At 34.8% G+C, this 18,376-nt stretch overlaps 2 protein-coding genes and 1 pseudogene across 3 annotated transcripts; 1 reads left to right on the top strand and 2 right to left on the bottom strand.

Moving 5' to 3' along the window:
• Window positions 1-497: 497 nt before the first annotated feature.
• On the bottom strand, window positions 498-4,445 carry LOC107927895 (leucine-rich repeat receptor-like serine/threonine-protein kinase At2g14510). The gene is made up of 6 exons (XM_016859019.2): window positions 4,334-4,445; window positions 3,697-4,240; window positions 2,335-2,801; window positions 2,099-2,234; window positions 1,074-1,145; window positions 498-659 (listed from the first exon to the last, which is right to left on the bottom strand). Exons 1-6 carry the CDS (start codon window positions 4,407-4,409, stop codon window positions 587-589), a joined length of 1,368 nt encoding a protein of 455 aa, XP_016714508.2. The 5' UTR covers window positions 4,410-4,445; the 3' UTR covers window positions 498-586.
• Window positions 4,446-5,445: 1,000 nt separating this feature from the next.
• LOC107927967 (protein CYPRO4-like) lies at window positions 5,446-9,392 on the top strand (annotated as a pseudogene).
• Window positions 9,393-10,478: 1,086 nt separating this feature from the next.
• LOC107927855 (ethylene-responsive transcription factor ERF109) lies at window positions 10,479-15,505 on the bottom strand. Of its 2 annotated transcripts, none has more exons than XR_005919316.1 (2): window positions 14,438-15,420; window positions 10,479-10,796 (listed from the first exon to the last, which is right to left on the bottom strand). XR_005919316.1 is itself a non-coding variant. In XM_016858981.2 (2 exons), exon 1 carries the CDS (start codon window positions 15,418-15,420, stop codon window positions 14,512-14,514), a length of 909 nt encoding a protein of 302 aa, XP_016714470.1. In that variant the 5' UTR covers window positions 15,421-15,505; the 3' UTR covers window positions 10,479-10,742; window positions 14,490-14,511. The 2 variants fall into 2 exon arrangements, 1 of the variants encoding a protein (XP_016714470.1); XM_016858981.2 differs by having other exon boundaries at window positions 10,479-10,742; window positions 14,490-15,505.
• Window positions 15,506-18,376: the final 2,871 nt, after the last annotated feature.

Here is an 18,376-nt window from a genome sequence, read left to right as displayed (position 1 = left end):
TTGCTCCCATTGGGTTTACACTTACATCTCACGAAGATACTGAAGTGTGGCTAATGATTTGGGGATTGGCCCTGTAAAATTGTTACTCTCCAAATGCCTTTTCAAAGGACAAAAACCAGATTAATGCTAAAATACAATAAGTGGTTAAATTCAGTTTTGGTCTTTTTATTATGTATAAGTTTAAGATTTAGTCCCTATTGTTTAGCATAATATAACCTTCTTACTTTTATAATATCGTTAGTCCAAATAGTTAAAACTATTAATTATTTTAATTAACCTCAAATTATATTTTTTTTCCACTTAGATACTTAACTTTTTTCATCAAAACTATTACCTGAACTACTAATTTCATCTTATTTTACCCGAAAAATGTATGGTGTGCAATATAAATGCGTTACATGTCATGTTTTTATTGGATGGTATCATGTTTTGAGATAAAATGAGACAAAACTGATAATTTAAGTAACAAATTTTACCCAAAAAAAACTTTAAGTACCTAAGCAGGAAAAACAATATAATTTAAGGACCAATATTGGATTTTAGCCTTTTCTTAAAACACCCTTCCACTGAGTTTTAAGAGGATCACTTACAGAGTTTCAAGCTGATCCACTGAGCTCATCTCTGGGATGGAACCTGATATTTGATTATCCCCTAACCAACTACAACAACAACATGGTTTCGAATTAAGTTAATATATAACATAAGTCTATGTATTTTTTAAAAATTTAGAATTCAATCTTCATTTTTTTATTTTCAAGAATTTAATTTCTAATTTATTTTTTAGATTTTAAAATTTAGATTTAACTGTTAACACTGTTAATTTTCTTTTATTAAATTTTTTGATATGACATATTGAAATTAAAAAAAACTCACTTAATAATAGTTATGTAATTAAAAAATATATATTATAACTAAACTGAATTTAACAAATAAAAATTAAAACTAGGGACTAAATTTTAATTTTTTTTAAATTACAAAAAATTATAACATTTTTTAACCTTCCAATTAATAGCAATTAAGACTACAACTTGCAAGCAATGGAACTGAAGAGACTAGTGCTAGTTTTCACTTACAGATGGTGGAGTGCAGTTAAATTGCTTACTGTTGGAGCTAGAATTCCAGTAAGCCCAAGGTTGGTAAGTTGCCTTCAAATGTAACCAAATATGTGTTATTTTTTTATTAAATCTATTTAAGGGTTGAGTTATTCATTCGAGCTTGAAATAATAGATTCGAAAAATAAATTTAAACAAAAAATTAAACTATTTATTTGCCTCATAAAAAATAAAGCTTCTCAAGTTGGTATTCCGAGATAAGTTACACCAACTCAATTGGAGAAAAAACAAAAAACATATATTTAAAATTAAAAAAATAAATATCAAGGTTATAAAAGTATTTTGACCCGTATTATGACCCACATTCTAAATTTGTCTCCAAACTTCAAAAGTTTTAATTACATTCCTAAATTATCAATCTTATATCAATCAAGTCATTCAATTATTGAAATAATTAATTTAACCATTAAATGACATGTAAAATCTTGTGTGACTTAATTTAAAATAAAAGTTTTAAAACGCTTAACTTTTAATATTAAAAACTAAAATAAGAGAGAGAGAGAGAGAGAGAATGGTAATTTCTGAAAAAGTTTTGAAAATCTCAAAACCAATATTTTTACAATATTCATTTTTTTTTAAATTTCATTTTAAATTACATCACATAAAACCTGGCATCTCATTTAATAGTTAAATTAATGATTTTAGTAACGAAAGGACATTACTGATATAATATCGATAGTTTAAGGATGTAATTAAAATGTTTTTAATCTTGAAGGCCAATTTAAAATAAGGATTATAGTTTGAGAATGTTTGGTGCAATTAGCTCATAATACCATAATGTAAATATAAAAAAATGTTAAGTTGATTAATTATTTACAAATATGAACACATTTTGATAAAATTTGAATCTAAATTTTAGATTGAGCTTTAGCAAACATGAAATTTGCTAAAACTATACATAAATTTGGTTCGAACCCAATTTGGCTCCACTTGTGAATACCTTTACTTAACACTAAAAGCAAGTGCTTGCTATAAATGATACTTACAGAGAGATAATTCGAGGCATTTTTTCTTGGGAACATGAAACTCCGGTCCACGAGTTCTCCCGGGGGAGACATGGATCACCACTCCAATCAAGTGGTGGGTTGTCAAAGCCTCTTGCAAGTTCTTCCATTGCCATCACTAGGAAACATCAAAGAGCAGCACATTGTTAAAAACCAAATAAAAATGGATTATAACCATTACAATGAATGTCGAAACTAGTGATCGAAAAATACGGTACCATCTTGTGGTAATGTCCTTCCACCGAGGGGCATAAGTTGATAGATTTCACCGGCATTGATCAAAGGTGCAATGGAACTTTTAGTATCAGGGATCAGGCTGATTAGTGTTTGCCCTGATAGAGGCCAATTTGGTGCATACACAGTCACACCATCAGTTGTGACATTGAGATTACTATAGAAAGTTTTTCCATTTACCATAATGCTAAAGACTCTCCATGTATTTGTCTTTGAGTTTCTATCGTCACGAAAATATAATGAAACGTGGTATCTGGTGCTTGGAAGCAACCCTGGTGGCCACTGGACATCAAGTTTCTTCGTGGTGCTCATCGTTATTGCCGTCGCAAATGCTTCGGCCGGCGGCTTGTTCCAAAACTCCGAAGTGGTTATGCTCGATTGGCTCGAAACAACATCAGTACTGTCATCCTTGAATGGTTGCCACAATCGATAATATGGATCTTCAGGAAAGCTTCAAAAGAAGTGCGACCTAATTATAAATTTCCATCGCTCTACTTTACGAAAATTGAAAATGTTAGTTTTCTACTTCAATTGGTCAAATTTTGGTCCTCCTACTTCAAAAGCTGGGGTTTGCTAATTTATAACATATAAATAGTTGGTTTTTACTAATTCCTTAGTTAAATGAGAATTTTTCATTTTTGACACTTTCAAAAATTAATAATTTAGTTTAAGCTTTTCCAACATAAATGTTTCAGTTTTGCCCCCTCGAAATTTTATAAATTTATCTTGATCTCACCAACACAAAAATTATTGATTTCTTCTCTGCCTAATTAGACTAACTTCTCAGTTCTGATAAAGCATGAGAAATATTCCAAAATGAACTAAAATAGAGGGACTAACTTATCAATTTTTATAAAGTCGTGAGATGAAATTCCAAATCAGACCAAAGATTGCACATTTACCATAGACAACAATTTCCTTTTTCTTTTGTTGATATAACAACACCCTCTTTCAAGCTATATAGGTTAAAATATGCAGTAGGTGTTTCTACTCTTCACAAATTTGAAATTTAGGCATTATACTTTTATTTTTAAGAATTCAGTTCTTCTATTTTTCATATTTCAAAATTCAAGTCCAATTATTAACATTGAAATTAAATTTGTTGGTGTAACATTTTGAAATAAAAAAAAATGCTCACTTGATAGCAATGTAACTAAAAATAACGTTGTAATGAATCTGAATTTAACAAAATAATTTTAATAGTGTTAACAGTTGGACTTGACTTTTGAAATCTAAAAATTATAGGGACTAAATTTTAAATTTTCAAAGAGTACAAGGACTAATTTCATATTTTAACCAACTTTATATAATCCATTAATGGCGTTGTATATGTAGTTTTCCGTTACCTGATGGTATCTTCATTCCCAAAGCTACTTCTCGCCACCGTAACAAGAGCATAAGCACCGAAATCGGTGGAATTGTACATCGAATCATCGAGAGAAATCACTTCAATGGCGGATATAAAAGGGCTAGAAACTGTTTGGTTATTTCTCGCAATGCAAACGCTAAGGGTCTTAACGTGAGCAACAAGGATGATCTCATAATACGAAGAGAGTCCATTAGCGTAATCCTCCGTCGTATTAACGACACTCCATTTCGTCCCTCCGACGATCTGATCGAACACCGGCGGCTCTTTCCCACCATCAAAACCACCGTAATAGTAGATGGTTCTCACTAGATATTTCGACCCTTTAATGGCTTGGAACGTGTAGCAGTATTTCCTTGCTACCTTGTCGGGAAAGTATCGGAGCGTGCTTAATATGGGAAACAAATCTTTGGCGTCAAGAGATGTTTTGTTTCCGGAAAATGTAAAACCGTCGTCGGGAATATACGTCAGGCCGGTTTCCGGTACCGTTTGTTTAACGTCGGAGCCACAATTTATCAACAAACCTGCAACATATAAATATATATATAATCATGTAACTTTGCAGAGAAACATGCAATGGGGTATTAGTGAAATCGGGTTATACATATGTAATATACCTTTAGGTTGCTGATGGGATGAATGGACCAAGAAAGGAATGGTAAGCAGCCATGGGAGGAAGATAGAGACATACATATTGCCGATAATTTGGATTATTTGGCTGGGGATAGGGGGGAGAGAGGAAGGGAAATTTTGGGTAAATTTTGAAATGATATTTAAGGAAGAAGAGGATGAGAAATGAAGGACTAATGGCTATGCATGATTGTAGAAATCCAATTTGCAGAATCCATGAGAACTTGCTTGACCTGGTCTACTACTCACTGCTTACCTTTAAATATGTTTACCAATGAGTCCTAGGTAGTATGATTTATATTGGAATAATATCACATTTGCTACATATACTTTTATAAAATATTTAATGTGATATTTCTATTTTAAAGATATTAGTGGGATATATGAATTATCAAATATGTGTTTTTATTATGGTATTTGGGTTAACTATTTTGATAAATTTAGACATTATATATTGCATTATCCATTATATAAATTAAGATCACAAATCACAATGAAGCGATTTCCTTAATGATAAAAAAATTTCACGTGTCAATTTGGATTCGTGTTGTCTTAAGTTTCATATGTCTTTTTTGTTTGTTTTTTCATTGTTTAATAAGTCTTTAATTTTAGAAACTTTTGTATACTCTTGTAGCACTAACACGTTTTTTGTTTAACTTATGCATGTAATCTTAATTTTACAAGTGTTTTTAGAGATGATTTTGTTGTCGCTCTCTCTAGTTTGGTGAATGCTTGATTCTTTTGTCGATTTTTGCTCGTTGCTTCAGACCATTCGGGACTAATTTTTTTATCGTATTAAGTGCTTACAATCACTCCAGATATATTGCGCTTGAGTTGTGACAAAGCTAATTATCAACGTGTCATAATATTCTATTGATGCTGAGACTAAAACCTTTATTGTGTTGACAGAGTTTGTCATTCACTATCTAAGACGAGTATTTACTATTTTTTATTTGAATTGTATGATTGTATTCATTTAATTAATCAAAGAATTTACTTTTTTTTATTTTGATAAAAAAAATTAAGCAATTTTCTTTTGAAATTTTCAAAATTTCTCCTTATTAGTTTTTTTTTTCAATTAAACGCACCCGTATTTACGTTTCTAGGCTGGCAAAAGAGACTGAACCTCAAACCAAAAACCCCTAATCTCCATTTCCAGGGTTTCTGATTATTGATTTTTGGGGAGAAAGCAAGGTGAAAGCAGGGATGAAGGTTTTTGAAATCAATGGCAACACTCTCTCGCTTGCCCTCTTCATTGACGTCGCCAACTCTAAGTACTCTCTACGCCGTCGTTTCTAATTGTTCTTATTTTTTTGTTGATAGTTTATGCAAGTATGAATTCTTAACTCTGTTCCAATCAATATGAGCCATTGGGTTTAAATCCCATTACCCTGATTATGCTGTTCGAGAATTTTCAAACCCCATTGATGCTATTTATAATGGGATTCCTTTGAAAATGCTAACATTGGGTAATTTGGCCCTGAATTTGCTTTGTTACCTTGTAGGGAACTTAAAGAATCCATGCAAGCTGGGAAACTGAACCCTGAAGTTTAATTTCTTAATTCATCACTTGTATGAATTCCTGAGTTTTCTATTTTATGTTTCTAGCCGACTTTAATTTTGATCTTGAATCGATTCGTATGGTTTTCTCTAGTATCTCATGTATTGATGATCTTTCGACAGATTCCAGATGTTTTCCCTGTTCTAGTTGCAGCATGTTAGGCGCTTATTCCAGTGCATTCTAAGCTTGTTTACAATTACTTGGTATCTAAGTATGTAATGTTCTTTGTTTATGACTATAGTACTTTACTCATTTTCTGGTTACTAACAATTGTTTCCAGATTACAGAGTCCTTGAAAAGATGCGGTATCTCTGATGATTTGAGTTATGTCCTCGCTGCTCGATTTAATGCTTCTCGTAATGAGTTGGTACCATATCATATATATACATGTTTTGCTTGTGGCTATTCACTATTTCTATCTTCGACTATATCCCGCATATTCGACGTTAATGTTACATTAAGAGTTTCTGATAAATGAAAGCTGTGAAGAAACTTATCGATGGAAAAGAGATTGGTTTAGAAGAGTTGGAAGGAAGAGCAGACCAAGCTCAGATACTAAAGGTTTGAGAACCTTTTGATCTCCCAGTTTCGTTTTCCATCGCCTTTATCATATTTTTCTATCTTGTTCATCAATTGATTTATCAATTTTGTGGTGTTTCTCTTACAGCACTACAAAATATTCGGCCCTGAGCTAGTAATATCCACTATTGCAGATGCCATAACATGTTGCGTTGCTGCTCGGGATGCTTACGATATAGATTGGGGCAGCATTGCTTCTCTGTCAGTGTTGCCAAAGATATGCAAATGCCAAGGTAATTATGGTTTAAACAATGCTGTTTTAGAATAGAGGCAATGGCAATTGAAATTACCTGGAAATTGAGGCCTTGTAACACTATTATATTTGGATTTTGGTGCTACATATATATATAATTTTACAGGAATTTTTTTCCAAATTAAAGCTACAATCTAGTGCTTCATTTTATTCATAATACATGCAATTATAAAACAGGCAATTTATTTTTCAAAGTGCCAAAGTCCAGCCTATATAAAATGTCGGTCAAATTGTGATTTTGATACTTCTATTGTGCTCAAGATTTTAATGTTATTATCGGCATAACCAACGGCTTTAATTACTTAGATTAATGATAGAGGGTTAAATTAAAATATAAGGACTGAATCATAAATTTGAGCATGGTAGAGGGATCAGCACCAGAATTTGACCCAAAATGGTAACTGAAACCACCTTTTTCTGAAATGGGTAGTGGTTTGAAAATTTTGGTGGTTTAACCTCTCTCTGAAATCATTTCTGCAAATCATTTGAATCTGAAAATGGGCACTTCTCAAAGCCGTGAAGATGGCATCATAGATTCAGATTGTGAAGAAGAAGAAGAAGAAGAAGAAGCTGAGGAGCAATACGACGACGCTTTAGGCGATCACCAGAAATCCAGATCTTCTTCAGGTATCCACAAAGGCCTTGATGAAATCGATGTTAAACTCAAATCCCTGAAACTGAAATACAGTTCTTCCCAACAACAGGGAAACCCCAATCTGAAAAACCCAGTAAAGCTCTATCTTCACATCGGAGGAAACACCCCCAAAGCCAAATGGGTAATCTCTGAGAGGCTCACTTCTTATAATTTCGTCAAAACAGCTAAAACCGACGGCAACGATGATGGACTGGACGGTGCAGGGTGGGTTTTGGAAGTGGGGTCTAAAGTTAGGGTTCGGGTTTCAACTGAAATGCAATTGAAAATGTTTGGGGATCAAAGAATAGTTGATTTCGTTGATAAAGCTGTTTGGGCTTTGAAGTTTTTGAGTGATTATGAGTACAGGAATTTCGGTACCCTGTTTCAGAATTGTTTGTTTGAGAATGTTTATGGCATGGAAGCTAGTGAGGAAAACAAGGTCAAGGTTTATGGGAAGGAGTTTATCGGATGGGTGAAACCTGAGGTAGCAGATGATTCTATGTGGGAAGATGCAAAGGATCATAGCACGGATTCGACTCTGTTAAAAGGGAGTCAAGGATCGATGGAGGAGCTCGAGGAAGCTGCGAATGGAGGTGTTCAAAGTTTGGCTTTAGGTGCATTGGATAATAGTTTCTTGGTAAATGATATTGGTGTCCATGTTTATAGGAACCTTAACCGTGGGATTAATGGGAAAGGTATTTGTGTTAAGTATGATAGTGGGGGGAATGCGTCGAATTTGACCCCAAAAAAGGCACTGTTGATGAGAGCCGAGACGAATATGATGCTTATGAGTCCGGCCAACAAAGGGAAGCCTAATGCTACTGGCCTTAAGCAAGTCGATATCGAGACTGGGAAGACTGTTACAGAATGGAAGTTCGAGAAAGATGGGACCGATATCAGGATGAAGGATATTACAAATGATACCAAAGGGTCACAATTTGATCCCTCTGAATCTACATTTTTAGGATTGGATGATAATATATTATGCCAATGGGATATGAGAGGTAAGAAAGGGAGGGTTCCAAGATAGTGCCACAAGTGGTTCACCTGTATTGCATTGGACACAAGGGCACCAGTTCACTAGAGGGACGAATTTTCAGTGCTTTGCTAGTACTGGTGCTGGATCGATCGTGGTCGGGTCACTTGATGGGAAGATCAGGTTGTATTCGAAGGCTTCAATGAGGCAAGCCAAAACCGCTTTTCCGGGACTCGGTTCTCCAATCACTGACGTAGACGTTACCTATGATGGGAAGTGGGTGTTGGGCACAACTGATACATACCTGATCCTCATTTGCTTTTTGTTTACAGATAAAGACGGGAAGACGAAAACCGGGTTTACCGGTAGAATGGGGAACCGAATCCCGGCACCCAGATTGTTGAAGTTGATACCTCTGGACTCACATTTAGCCGGGAATGACAACAAATTTCACGGTGGCCATTTCTCTTGGGTACAATCGAATCCGTTTTACACCCGATATGTTCCATTTGTGATCATATTTCTCCTTTACATTCTTTGACATAGATGATTCTTTTTAGGTGACCGAAAATGGTAAACAAGAGCGTCACGTAGTCGCGACTGTGGGCAAGTTCAGTGTGGTATGGGATTTCCAGCAAGTGAAGAACACTAGCCATGGATGCTAGAGGAATCAGCAGGGCCTAAAGAGCTGTTATTGCTACAAGATTGTGTTGAAGGATGAGTCTATCGTAGAGAGTCGTTTCATGCACGACAAATATGCCGGTAGTGACTCGCCAGAAGCTCCACTCGTTGTGGCAACACCCTTGAAAGTCAGCTCGATCAGCCTCTCCGGCAGTGGACGATGACTCCTACTAGAGTAATTGTTTTGTTGGTTCTTGTTGAATGAAATTTTATTTGCTTTGTTCTCTATAGGATTTATATAATCATATTGCTAAATGATTTGTTCCATTGGTGTTGTTTTTAGAAGTGTACATGAATTGGTTCGAAATATGAGTTTTAAATTGTTTAAACTCATTTAGATTTAAATATATAATATTATATAATATGCTTAAGCTTGTATTTATTATTTTTATTTTTATTCTGTTATAAAAGATATGTTATTTTTTATTTAATATGTTATTCTATTAAAATTTTAAACATAAATAACTTAAATATTTTTTATAATAAAAATTATGCAATGTATAAAGAAAATTAACATATTATACAATTGAAAATTAATCATGCATTCAGCTTAACCTTAAATCCGATTTATATATTAAATTAATTTTTTTAATATAAAGGTGAAATTTGGTTGTTAGTCCTTATACTTTACGTAAATTGTAGTTTTAGTTCATATACTTAAATTTGATTAATTTCCGTCATGTACTTTTTAAATTGGTTAATTTTAGTAAATTTTAGAATTTTAAAATTTCAATTCTAACTCAAATGATAACAGTTAAATTTATTTGATTAATTTTTGTTATTAAATTTGTATAATGTGTAAAGTTATAGATTTGGTCTATGATCTCTAATTTGATCATTCTTAATCTATACACTTTTTTTTTAATTTGAAATTTTAAGCTTATATGTAAGTAACAATTATTAAATGTCTCAACTAACTTATCATGAGTAATATATGAAAATAACAATTTAACATGTTATTAAATATGTGAAAATTTACGAATTTAATCGTTATCAATATTACATTTAAATAAAAAATTAATGGCTGACGACAGACAAAATTGATATATGAATGAATGGTATACCAACTCAATTTTTTTTGGGTGAAGAGGATCTAACAACAATACAGCAAGTACGATTCAAACCTAGGTCCCGCTTAGAGCAGTGGGCGGGTGAGAGACTAAATTTTTTATTATTAGGAAGCACCAAGAGACAAAAGTTGAATTTTGGCACATGTGAAAAATTGTGGGTCCCACTTACCAACATTTCTTCGTACACGTCAGATGTAGGTATTTGCCTCACTCTTACCTGTGAAAACGAAACATCCAACATCTTTCAGTGGGTCCCACATTTTGTCCTAAAAGTTCCAAAGCAGTCAAACTGAAGCAAAAACTAACCCGCTTTTTCAATTTGCGCGCTTTAATTGCAGCGTTGAATGTCGTCAACAAAACGAAAAATCCAGGAAATAATTTCCTCAGGAAACAAACAAACAAAACAATACTCCAAAAAGCTAACGAACGATAGTGACTTTTACATTATCTTATCCTGCTCCTTAGTTCTTCAAAAGTTTCGCGTAAAAGAAGTAGAACAAGCTTACATAAACTGTATACATACATTATTAATTTATGAATTATGACCTGCCTAAACAAATAAATATTTCGTCGATCATCTTCGTTGAAAACTCGAAATTTAACGAAGAACCGAAGACTGAAATTTTCTAACTAAAACCCATTCTGCAAAAATAGGAAACACAGCAGATTTAAGTTTTTAGTTCTAAAATAAAAAAAGTGTTGCGGAAGCGACGATAATATTAATAACAATATTATCAGAAATATTTAGATAATTATTATGCCAACAATTATACTAAGAAAATTCCCAGTTAAATTGGAGGGGTCACAATGGTCCCGCTTAAAACCCAACAACTAGACAGAACTCACTTAGATATTTATAGCAATAATAACTAAATAAATATAACCAACATAAAGCTATTAAATAAAAGCAAACAAATAAGAAATAAAATACCAGAGTTTTAACGAGGTTCGGCCAATTTAGCTTACGTCCTCGGACACTACCAAATTAATATTTCCTCTAGAAATATTACAAAGGAGAAGATTTTGGGATGATACAACCAAAGGGGGAGGGGTTCTATATATAACAAACCAAACCCCCTCCATTTCTATCTTTTCCTAATGTGGGATATTGCCAATATTCAACAAATCTCCACCTTGGCGATATTCCACATCTTCGAACATCTTCTCATAACACAAACTTCAATAGTGTCTTCAATTTTGCAACCAATCGCCTTCTTCCCTTTTGGTAGTTGTGCCAGCTTCCACATCTTGTTTTTCTCTAGAGATTGCATTTCCTCTTCCATTGCACCTAACCATCTATAATTCTCTAAACTCTGAATGGCTTCGGTGTAAGTGGATGGAATATTATCAACAACTGGAAGTGCATAAGCTACCATGTCAGTGAAACGAGCAGGTTTCTGAATTTCTCGTCTCTGCCTTCTGACTGCAATTGGCTCTGATTGCTGTTGAGGTTCTTGGGTAGAAACCTCTTCCTCATCTGACTCTGCATCTGCCAATGAAGAATCACTAGTGGTACCTTTTGCTGGAATTACCACACTCTGCTCAAACTCCACCTGCTGCGGAGTACACTCCACCTGCTGCGAAGTACTACTCACTCCTTCTGGATTTACCTTATTCAACATGGCAGATTCATGAAAGGTAACATCCCTACTGATTATCGTCTTCTTTGCCTCTAGACACCACAAACGATATCCCTTAACACCAGCATTGAAGCCCATGAATAGAGCCTTCTTTGCTCTTGGATCTAACTTTGATTCTTTGACATGATAATATGCAATAGAACCAAAAATGCGCAAGGTGTCATAATCAGTAGCAGGTTTTCCATACCATTTCTCCAAAGGAGTCTTGCCATTTATAGCAGATGATGGCAAATGATTGATGAGATGTTGAGCGTACGTCACAGCCTCAGTCCAAAACTTTCTATCTAATCCAGCATTAGATAACATACATCGAACTTTCTCCACAAGCGTTCGATTCATACGCTCTGCCACCCCATTCTGTTGCGGTGTTCCACCTACGGTGAAGTGCCTTACTATGCCACAATCTTGGCATATCTTCAGGAAAGGATCGCTTTTATATTCTCCACCGTTGTCTGATCGGAGAACCTTAATCTTCCTTCCTGTCTGATTTTCAACTTTAGTTTTCCACTTAAGGAAAACTTCAAGCACCTCATCTTTGTTCTTCATAGGAAACACCCAAACTCGTCTGGAAAAATCATCAATAAAGGTGACAAAATAACGTCTTCCTCCAAGTGATGGAGTCTTGGACGGTCCCCATACATCAGAATGCACATAATCCAGAATACCTTTAGTATTGTGAATCCCAGTGCCAAATTTCACCCTTCGTTGTTTTCCCAGAACACAATGCTCGCAAAATTCAAGTTTGCAAGTCTTTGTACCTTTCAATAATCCTTGCTTGGCTAGAGTTTGCAAGGATTTTTCACCAGCATGGCCCAAACGCATATGCCACAGCTGTGTTGCCTCAGCGTCCTTCTTGGTACTCGTAATTGCTGCTGCTGTTGTCCCGACCACTGTACTACCTTGGTAGTAATACAGATTGTTCTTTCTTATGCCTTTCAACATCACCAATGCTCCTGAAGTTGCTTTAAGAACTCCATCTCGTATTGTCACAACTAGGCCTTTAGATTCTAACGACCCCAAAGAGATGAGATTCTTCTTCAACTTTGGGACATATCGTACATCCCGCAAAATTCTAGTAGATCCATCATGACTCCTCAGTTTAATTGAACCTATCCCGGCTATTTTACACGTGTTATCATTACCCATGTAAACAACCCTTTCATCTAGTTTTTGAAATTCAAAGAACCATTCCCAAATGGGACACATATGATAGGAACAACCAGAATCCATGATCCACTCATCTGCATGTAATGTTGAAGATGTCATACTAAGAGAAAAGTCTGACTCTGCTTCACTATTGCATTCTGCAACATTTGCATCTTGCGGAGTCTTCCCTTTTTTCTTCAATTTTGGACAATCTTTCTTCCAATGTCCTTTTTCTTTGCGAAAGGAACATTCATCTTTGGCAACAACTCGACCTTTGGACTTTCTTCTCTTCCCCTTAGACTGACTTTTCTGACGACCTCTTGTTACCAATGCTTCCACTGCTGCTTCACCTGAACCTTTCAACTTATCCTTTCGGCGTAGTTCATAGCTATACAATGCAGCAGTTACTTCATTGAAAGTTACTTCCGATTTTCCATGAAGTAGAGTAGTTTCAAGGTACTCAAACTCCTCAGGAAGCGATCCCAACAACATTAACGCCAAGTCTTCGTCTTCAAAAGTCACATCCAAATTCAACAAATCAGCCACCAGCTGATTAAAATTGGTAATGTGCTCGTTCATCGTGGTACCAGGAACATAACTGAAACGAAACAGTCTTTTCTTCATATGTAACTTATTTTGACTGTTCTTCTTCAGAAATTTCTCCTCCAATGCTTTCCACAATTTACTTGCAGAAGTCTCTTTACTGAATGTATACTTCTGCTCTCTGGAAAGACATGATCGAATTGTACCACATGCCAATCGGTTGATGGTCTTCCATTCTTTATCATCAACCCCTTCTGGTTTTTCTTCCTCAATGGCAATATCTAGACCCTGTTGAAAGAGGGCATCTAGAAGCTCACTTTGCCACATGCCGAAATGACCTGTTCCATCAAAAATTTCCACTACAAATCTCGTATTTGCAGTTCCAATCCTCGGCAAAATGTACGAAGTGGAAGTTGTTGATATGGATGGTTTTTCTTCTGTCATTTTTGCCATAGCTTCTACTTAATAGCCACCAAATGCAGAATACCCACAAGCTTTAGGAAATGTTTCTGATGTGTAAGATCAGACTAAGCTGCAAACACAGAGCATACTACAAAACCTTGGCTCTGATACCAATTGTTGCGGAAGCGACGATAATATTAATAACAATATTATCAGAAATATTTAGATAATTATTATGCCAACAATTATACTAAGAAAATTCCCAGTTAAATTGGAGGGGTCACAATGGTCCCGCTTAAAACCCAACAACTAGACAGAACTCACTTAGATATTTATAGCAATAATAACTAAATAAATATAACCAACATAAAGCTATTAAATAAAAGCAAACAAATAAGAAATAAAATACCAGAGTTTTAACGAGGTTCGGCCAATTTAGCTTACGTCCTCGGACACTACCAAATTAATATTTCCTCTAGAAATATTACAAAGGAGAAGATTTTGGGATGATACAACCAAAGGGGGAGGGGTTCTATATATAACAAACCAAACCCCCTCCATTTCTATCTTTTCCTAATGTGGGATATTGCCAATATTCAACAAAAAGAAATTAAATGGAGAAAAGGAGATAAAGTTGCAGGCTTGGCTTACAACTTACACAGTATAATTTAAAATTGCTATCAAGGACTATTAGCATTTCTGGTACTGGTCATGGCAGAGTCCGAGGAATTATTGTTGTTGTCGGCGCCGAAACCTGTCATCATCATCCATTGTTGAATCTCATCATCATTGCTTATTCCATCCCAAAACTCAGTCCCTAACCCCATTTCAAAGCTCGCATTTTTCTGTTGATCACTCTCTTGTTGTAATGCATTTAACGAGACGCTATTAATTTCTTGATCAGAAAAAACAATGGTTGTGGTCATTGTCGTGGTATTTGTCGGGGTCGACGATGCGGCGGCCGATGGTGGTGGTGCTGATGTTATTACATTGTCGTTGCTGTAGCTATCCGGGAAGGGGAAGTTAAGTTTAGCTCTTGGTCCACGGAAATCAATGGCGGCTTTATCGTAAGCCCGTGCTGCTTCCTCCGCCGTGTTGAAAGTTCCAAGCCAGACCCGAGCGGCGCGTCGGGGGTCTCGGATCTCCGCCGCCCATTTGCCCCACGGCCTTTGCCGAACCCCTCTGTAATTTTTCTTTACTCGTTTAGTTTTACTTTTATTACTAGCAGTGGCTCCGTTTTTGTCTTCTTGTTGACTTGGCGGGAAAAGGTTGCATCCCAAACAACCGTCAAATTCGCACACGTGGCACTTTTCCATAACTTCACTCGGTTGTAATACCATGGAAGCAGAAGAAGAAGAAGAAGAACCCCCGGCCACGGTCAGGGTACCGAAATTCAAACCAAAGCCAACAGCGACGTCAACGGTGGAGGAAGAAGAAGAGGAAGGGACTAAACCGGTGATGACGTTTTTGAGAGCGGAAACTATGACAGAGTTTTCTTGTTCCGGAGAAAGACGACGGAGCGGTGACGGTGGCGATGTCATAGAGGGCGAAATTACAGTAAATCGCTGCCGCTTCCTTTGCCTTAGCATAAAAATTAAAGCTTCGTGGGTATAGCTATGGTGTTGACAGAGAAGTTTTGTTTTTGCAGGCTCTGACTTTAGGCTCTGGTGTGTCCGGACAAGAAAAAAAAATGCAAGAAGGAATTTATACCATGACTTTTTGTAGGAATGCCAGCGTGGCATGCCAGCTGGGACACTGGTAACACACGGGATAAACGGATAACCGATTCTTGTGTGAGCAGGCACGTGGAGGATAATTTAAAAATATCAAATTGAATGATGTTACGTGGTTGATGATGTAATCTAGGATACTGACATTATAATACTATACACGCGGGTTTTCTAAATAATAATAATAATATTGGACGGTTTTATTATAAGAAAAATAAAATAAGTTTTTAAAATCGGATTTGTGGTTGAATTACTTAATTCATCGGTTTGTTAGTTTAATTGATCCGATCGTTTCATTTGATTCAATTAAATAAATCATTAAAAACGATAAAATAAATAAATAAACAATATTAAAAGTCCAATTCAATCAGATCAAGTTGTACTTGTCGTTTCTTAGGTCAACTTGTTCAATGCCCTCCGGACCTGTACCTGGCTGGTTTCCAGTCCCATTAGTTGGTCTGGTTTGGTTCAAACAACATTATTTATATGTATTAACAATCTAAGATTTTTAGAATCGAATCGACTGTTGAACTGGTTAGACCATTTATTCTTGGTTCAACTGATTTAATTAAACAAATTATTAAAATATAAAAAATTGATCCAATCGATTCAACTGAATGTTCAATCACTTTTTTTAGCTCGATTCAATCGATTTTGAGCGATTCGCAAGTCAACTAGTCTAACCTCTCTCTTCAAATTGATACCTCGGATAGTTCCTAATCTAATTGGTCTGATTGATCTGTCAAGTTTGAACAACCTTGCAACTACCCTTGGATTGAGCACTAAAGATTTGAGTTGATTTTTAGGTAGTGGCTAGTAGACTTGAAGATCTTTAATTGTGTATTGTTGGATTTTTCATTCCAATACTATAGCTTTTGGATTTCAATATTAAAGTTAGTATTATTTTTAAGTGATATTCTGAACTTTTCTCTCTGATTGTTTGAGATTACTTGTTAGGCTTATTGGAGTTATATGCTCATTTAAGTGGCATTATATTGTAATATGTAGCAAGATTTTCGAGAATAGTGGAACCTTTAAGTGGAGTACTCTCAAGTCCTGTGATTTTTTATCCTTTGCTTTAAAGTGGTTTTCCACCTTAAAATCATGTCTCATTTAATTTTTTGTTTGTGTTTATTGCAACTTGTTATACCATTACCCCTCAAGAATAACCCTTCACAAACGCTCCTCGACCTAACACTCATGTGAACCCTACTCATTAACCGCCATATCTGACTCCAATTATCATATTCTATCTAAAGTGATTGAAAGTATGTCTAGTCACCACCTTACCTAAGCTTATAGTGGCAGGCCACTTGGTCACTTGCTTTTGACCACTAATAGAGACTCGACACGTGACACTTTAGGACTGCAACTAAGAGTATAAAAGCCCACGATCTCAGTAGAAAGGATGATTCTCTCTCCTCATCTCTCCTAAGACACCATCCTTTTTCAACTTCATATCTCGATCCTAATTTCACCACTTCCAACCACTATCTTTGATGGCACTCCGTTTTCTATCCTGTTAGATTCACACATCAACGCAGTTGATTGAATATATATTATGTTATTTTATTGTTGTACTTATTAACTTGTATTAGAAGAGAAAGAACACCAGCTATACTTTCTTAATTTTTTATGATTCAATTTTTTCCCATTACAAATCTTCTTTTTGAACCCTAACCCTATTCTATTTAGATAGTATTTTAAAGGATTACTCTATAATAATATCTTGAACTAATACGAATAAAGTATTAAGTAACCTTGAAATAATTAAATAATACTTTTTTAAAACGAGTTTTCTACTAGTAATAGCCTAATCGATTAATATATTATTATTTTTCTTTTGACTATTAATCTGATTATAGATTCTTATCATATTTGCTCTTTTTGATTCAATGCCTAGAATTACTTATAGCTTCTTCTTAACCCTTAAATAGGAGGACAATACACTTCAATGGACTCAAACCCACGTCCTCCTATAATGGCAACAATACCGATATCAATCGAACTAAGACTCAATCATAGTTGACAATTTTATATATTATTTTCAGTTGAATTGGATGAATATATTTTATTATGATATACAATGAAGTCAAAACTTTTTCTTTTACTTTTACAAATTCATAAGAGTGGAGATGATGATGGATGCAAAAAAAAAGTGTTTGATTAGTTAGTATATTATTTGATATTTTAACAAAATTTTATTAAATACCATAGTACAATCCTTCTTAAATAATAAATATCATCATAGCTCTTTAGTTAATTAACATTTATATTTTCCAATATATATAATTTATTATTAGGTTAGGATTAAATCATTTTTTGAGCCTGAACTTTGTAATTATTCTTATATTAGGGTATAGACTTAAAAAAAAATCTAAATTAGTCTTTTGACTTGGCAATTGTTCCCACAATAGGGCCTAAATTATTTTTTTAGTCCAAGTTAGTCCCTGGTATTTCATTAAAAACCTTAAAGTTCAAGCTCCAATGTAAGAATAATTGTCATGTCTAGGGACTAACTTGGACAAAAAAAGTTCAAGCTCCATTGTGGGAACAATTACTAAGTTCAAGGACTAACATGAACCAAAAAAACTTCAGGCCCCAATGTGGAAGTTGTTGCCAAGTTCAAGCCCCAAATAATGATTTAACCCTTTTAGTTAATATAAATTTAAGTCCTTGAACTAAACAACTAAGCCTACTTTAATATTTGTACTTTTTTATTGGAACTCGACAAATAGGTCCATTTTGATTTTTAAACTTGGATTACATTGAAATTTGATGACATGTCACAATCTAAATGTGTCATAATGTCAAG

The sequence above is a fragment of the Gossypium hirsutum genome, chromosome A03 (assembly GCF_007990345.1).
Source record: "Gossypium hirsutum isolate 1008001.06 chromosome A03, Gossypium_hirsutum_v2.1, whole genome shotgun sequence".
Taxonomy (NCBI): domain Eukaryota; kingdom Viridiplantae; phylum Streptophyta; class Magnoliopsida; order Malvales; family Malvaceae; genus Gossypium; species Gossypium hirsutum.
This window is presented reverse-complemented; position numbering and strand designations above follow the sequence as displayed.

What these genes read in the sequence shown, in the direction of transcription:
- LOC107927895 (XM_016859019.2), bottom strand. Translation starts at nt 4,409, where the DNA reads ATGTATGTCTCTATCTTCCTCCCATGGCTGCTTACCATTCCTTTCTTG. An exon ending in AAGGACATTACCACAAGATG is followed by an intron (nt 2,235 to 2,334) that starts GTACCGTATTTT and finishes GATGTTTCCTAG; the next exon opens with TGATGGCAATGGAAGAACTT. An exon ending in ATGCCTCGAATTATCTCTCT is followed by an intron (nt 1,146 to 2,098) that starts GTAAGTATCATT and finishes TTACATTTGAAG; the next exon opens with GCAACTTACCAACCTTGGGC.
- LOC107927855 (XM_016858981.2), bottom strand. Translation starts at nt 15,420, where the DNA reads ATGCTAAGGCAAAGGAAGCGGCAGCGATTTACTGTAATTTCGCCCTCT.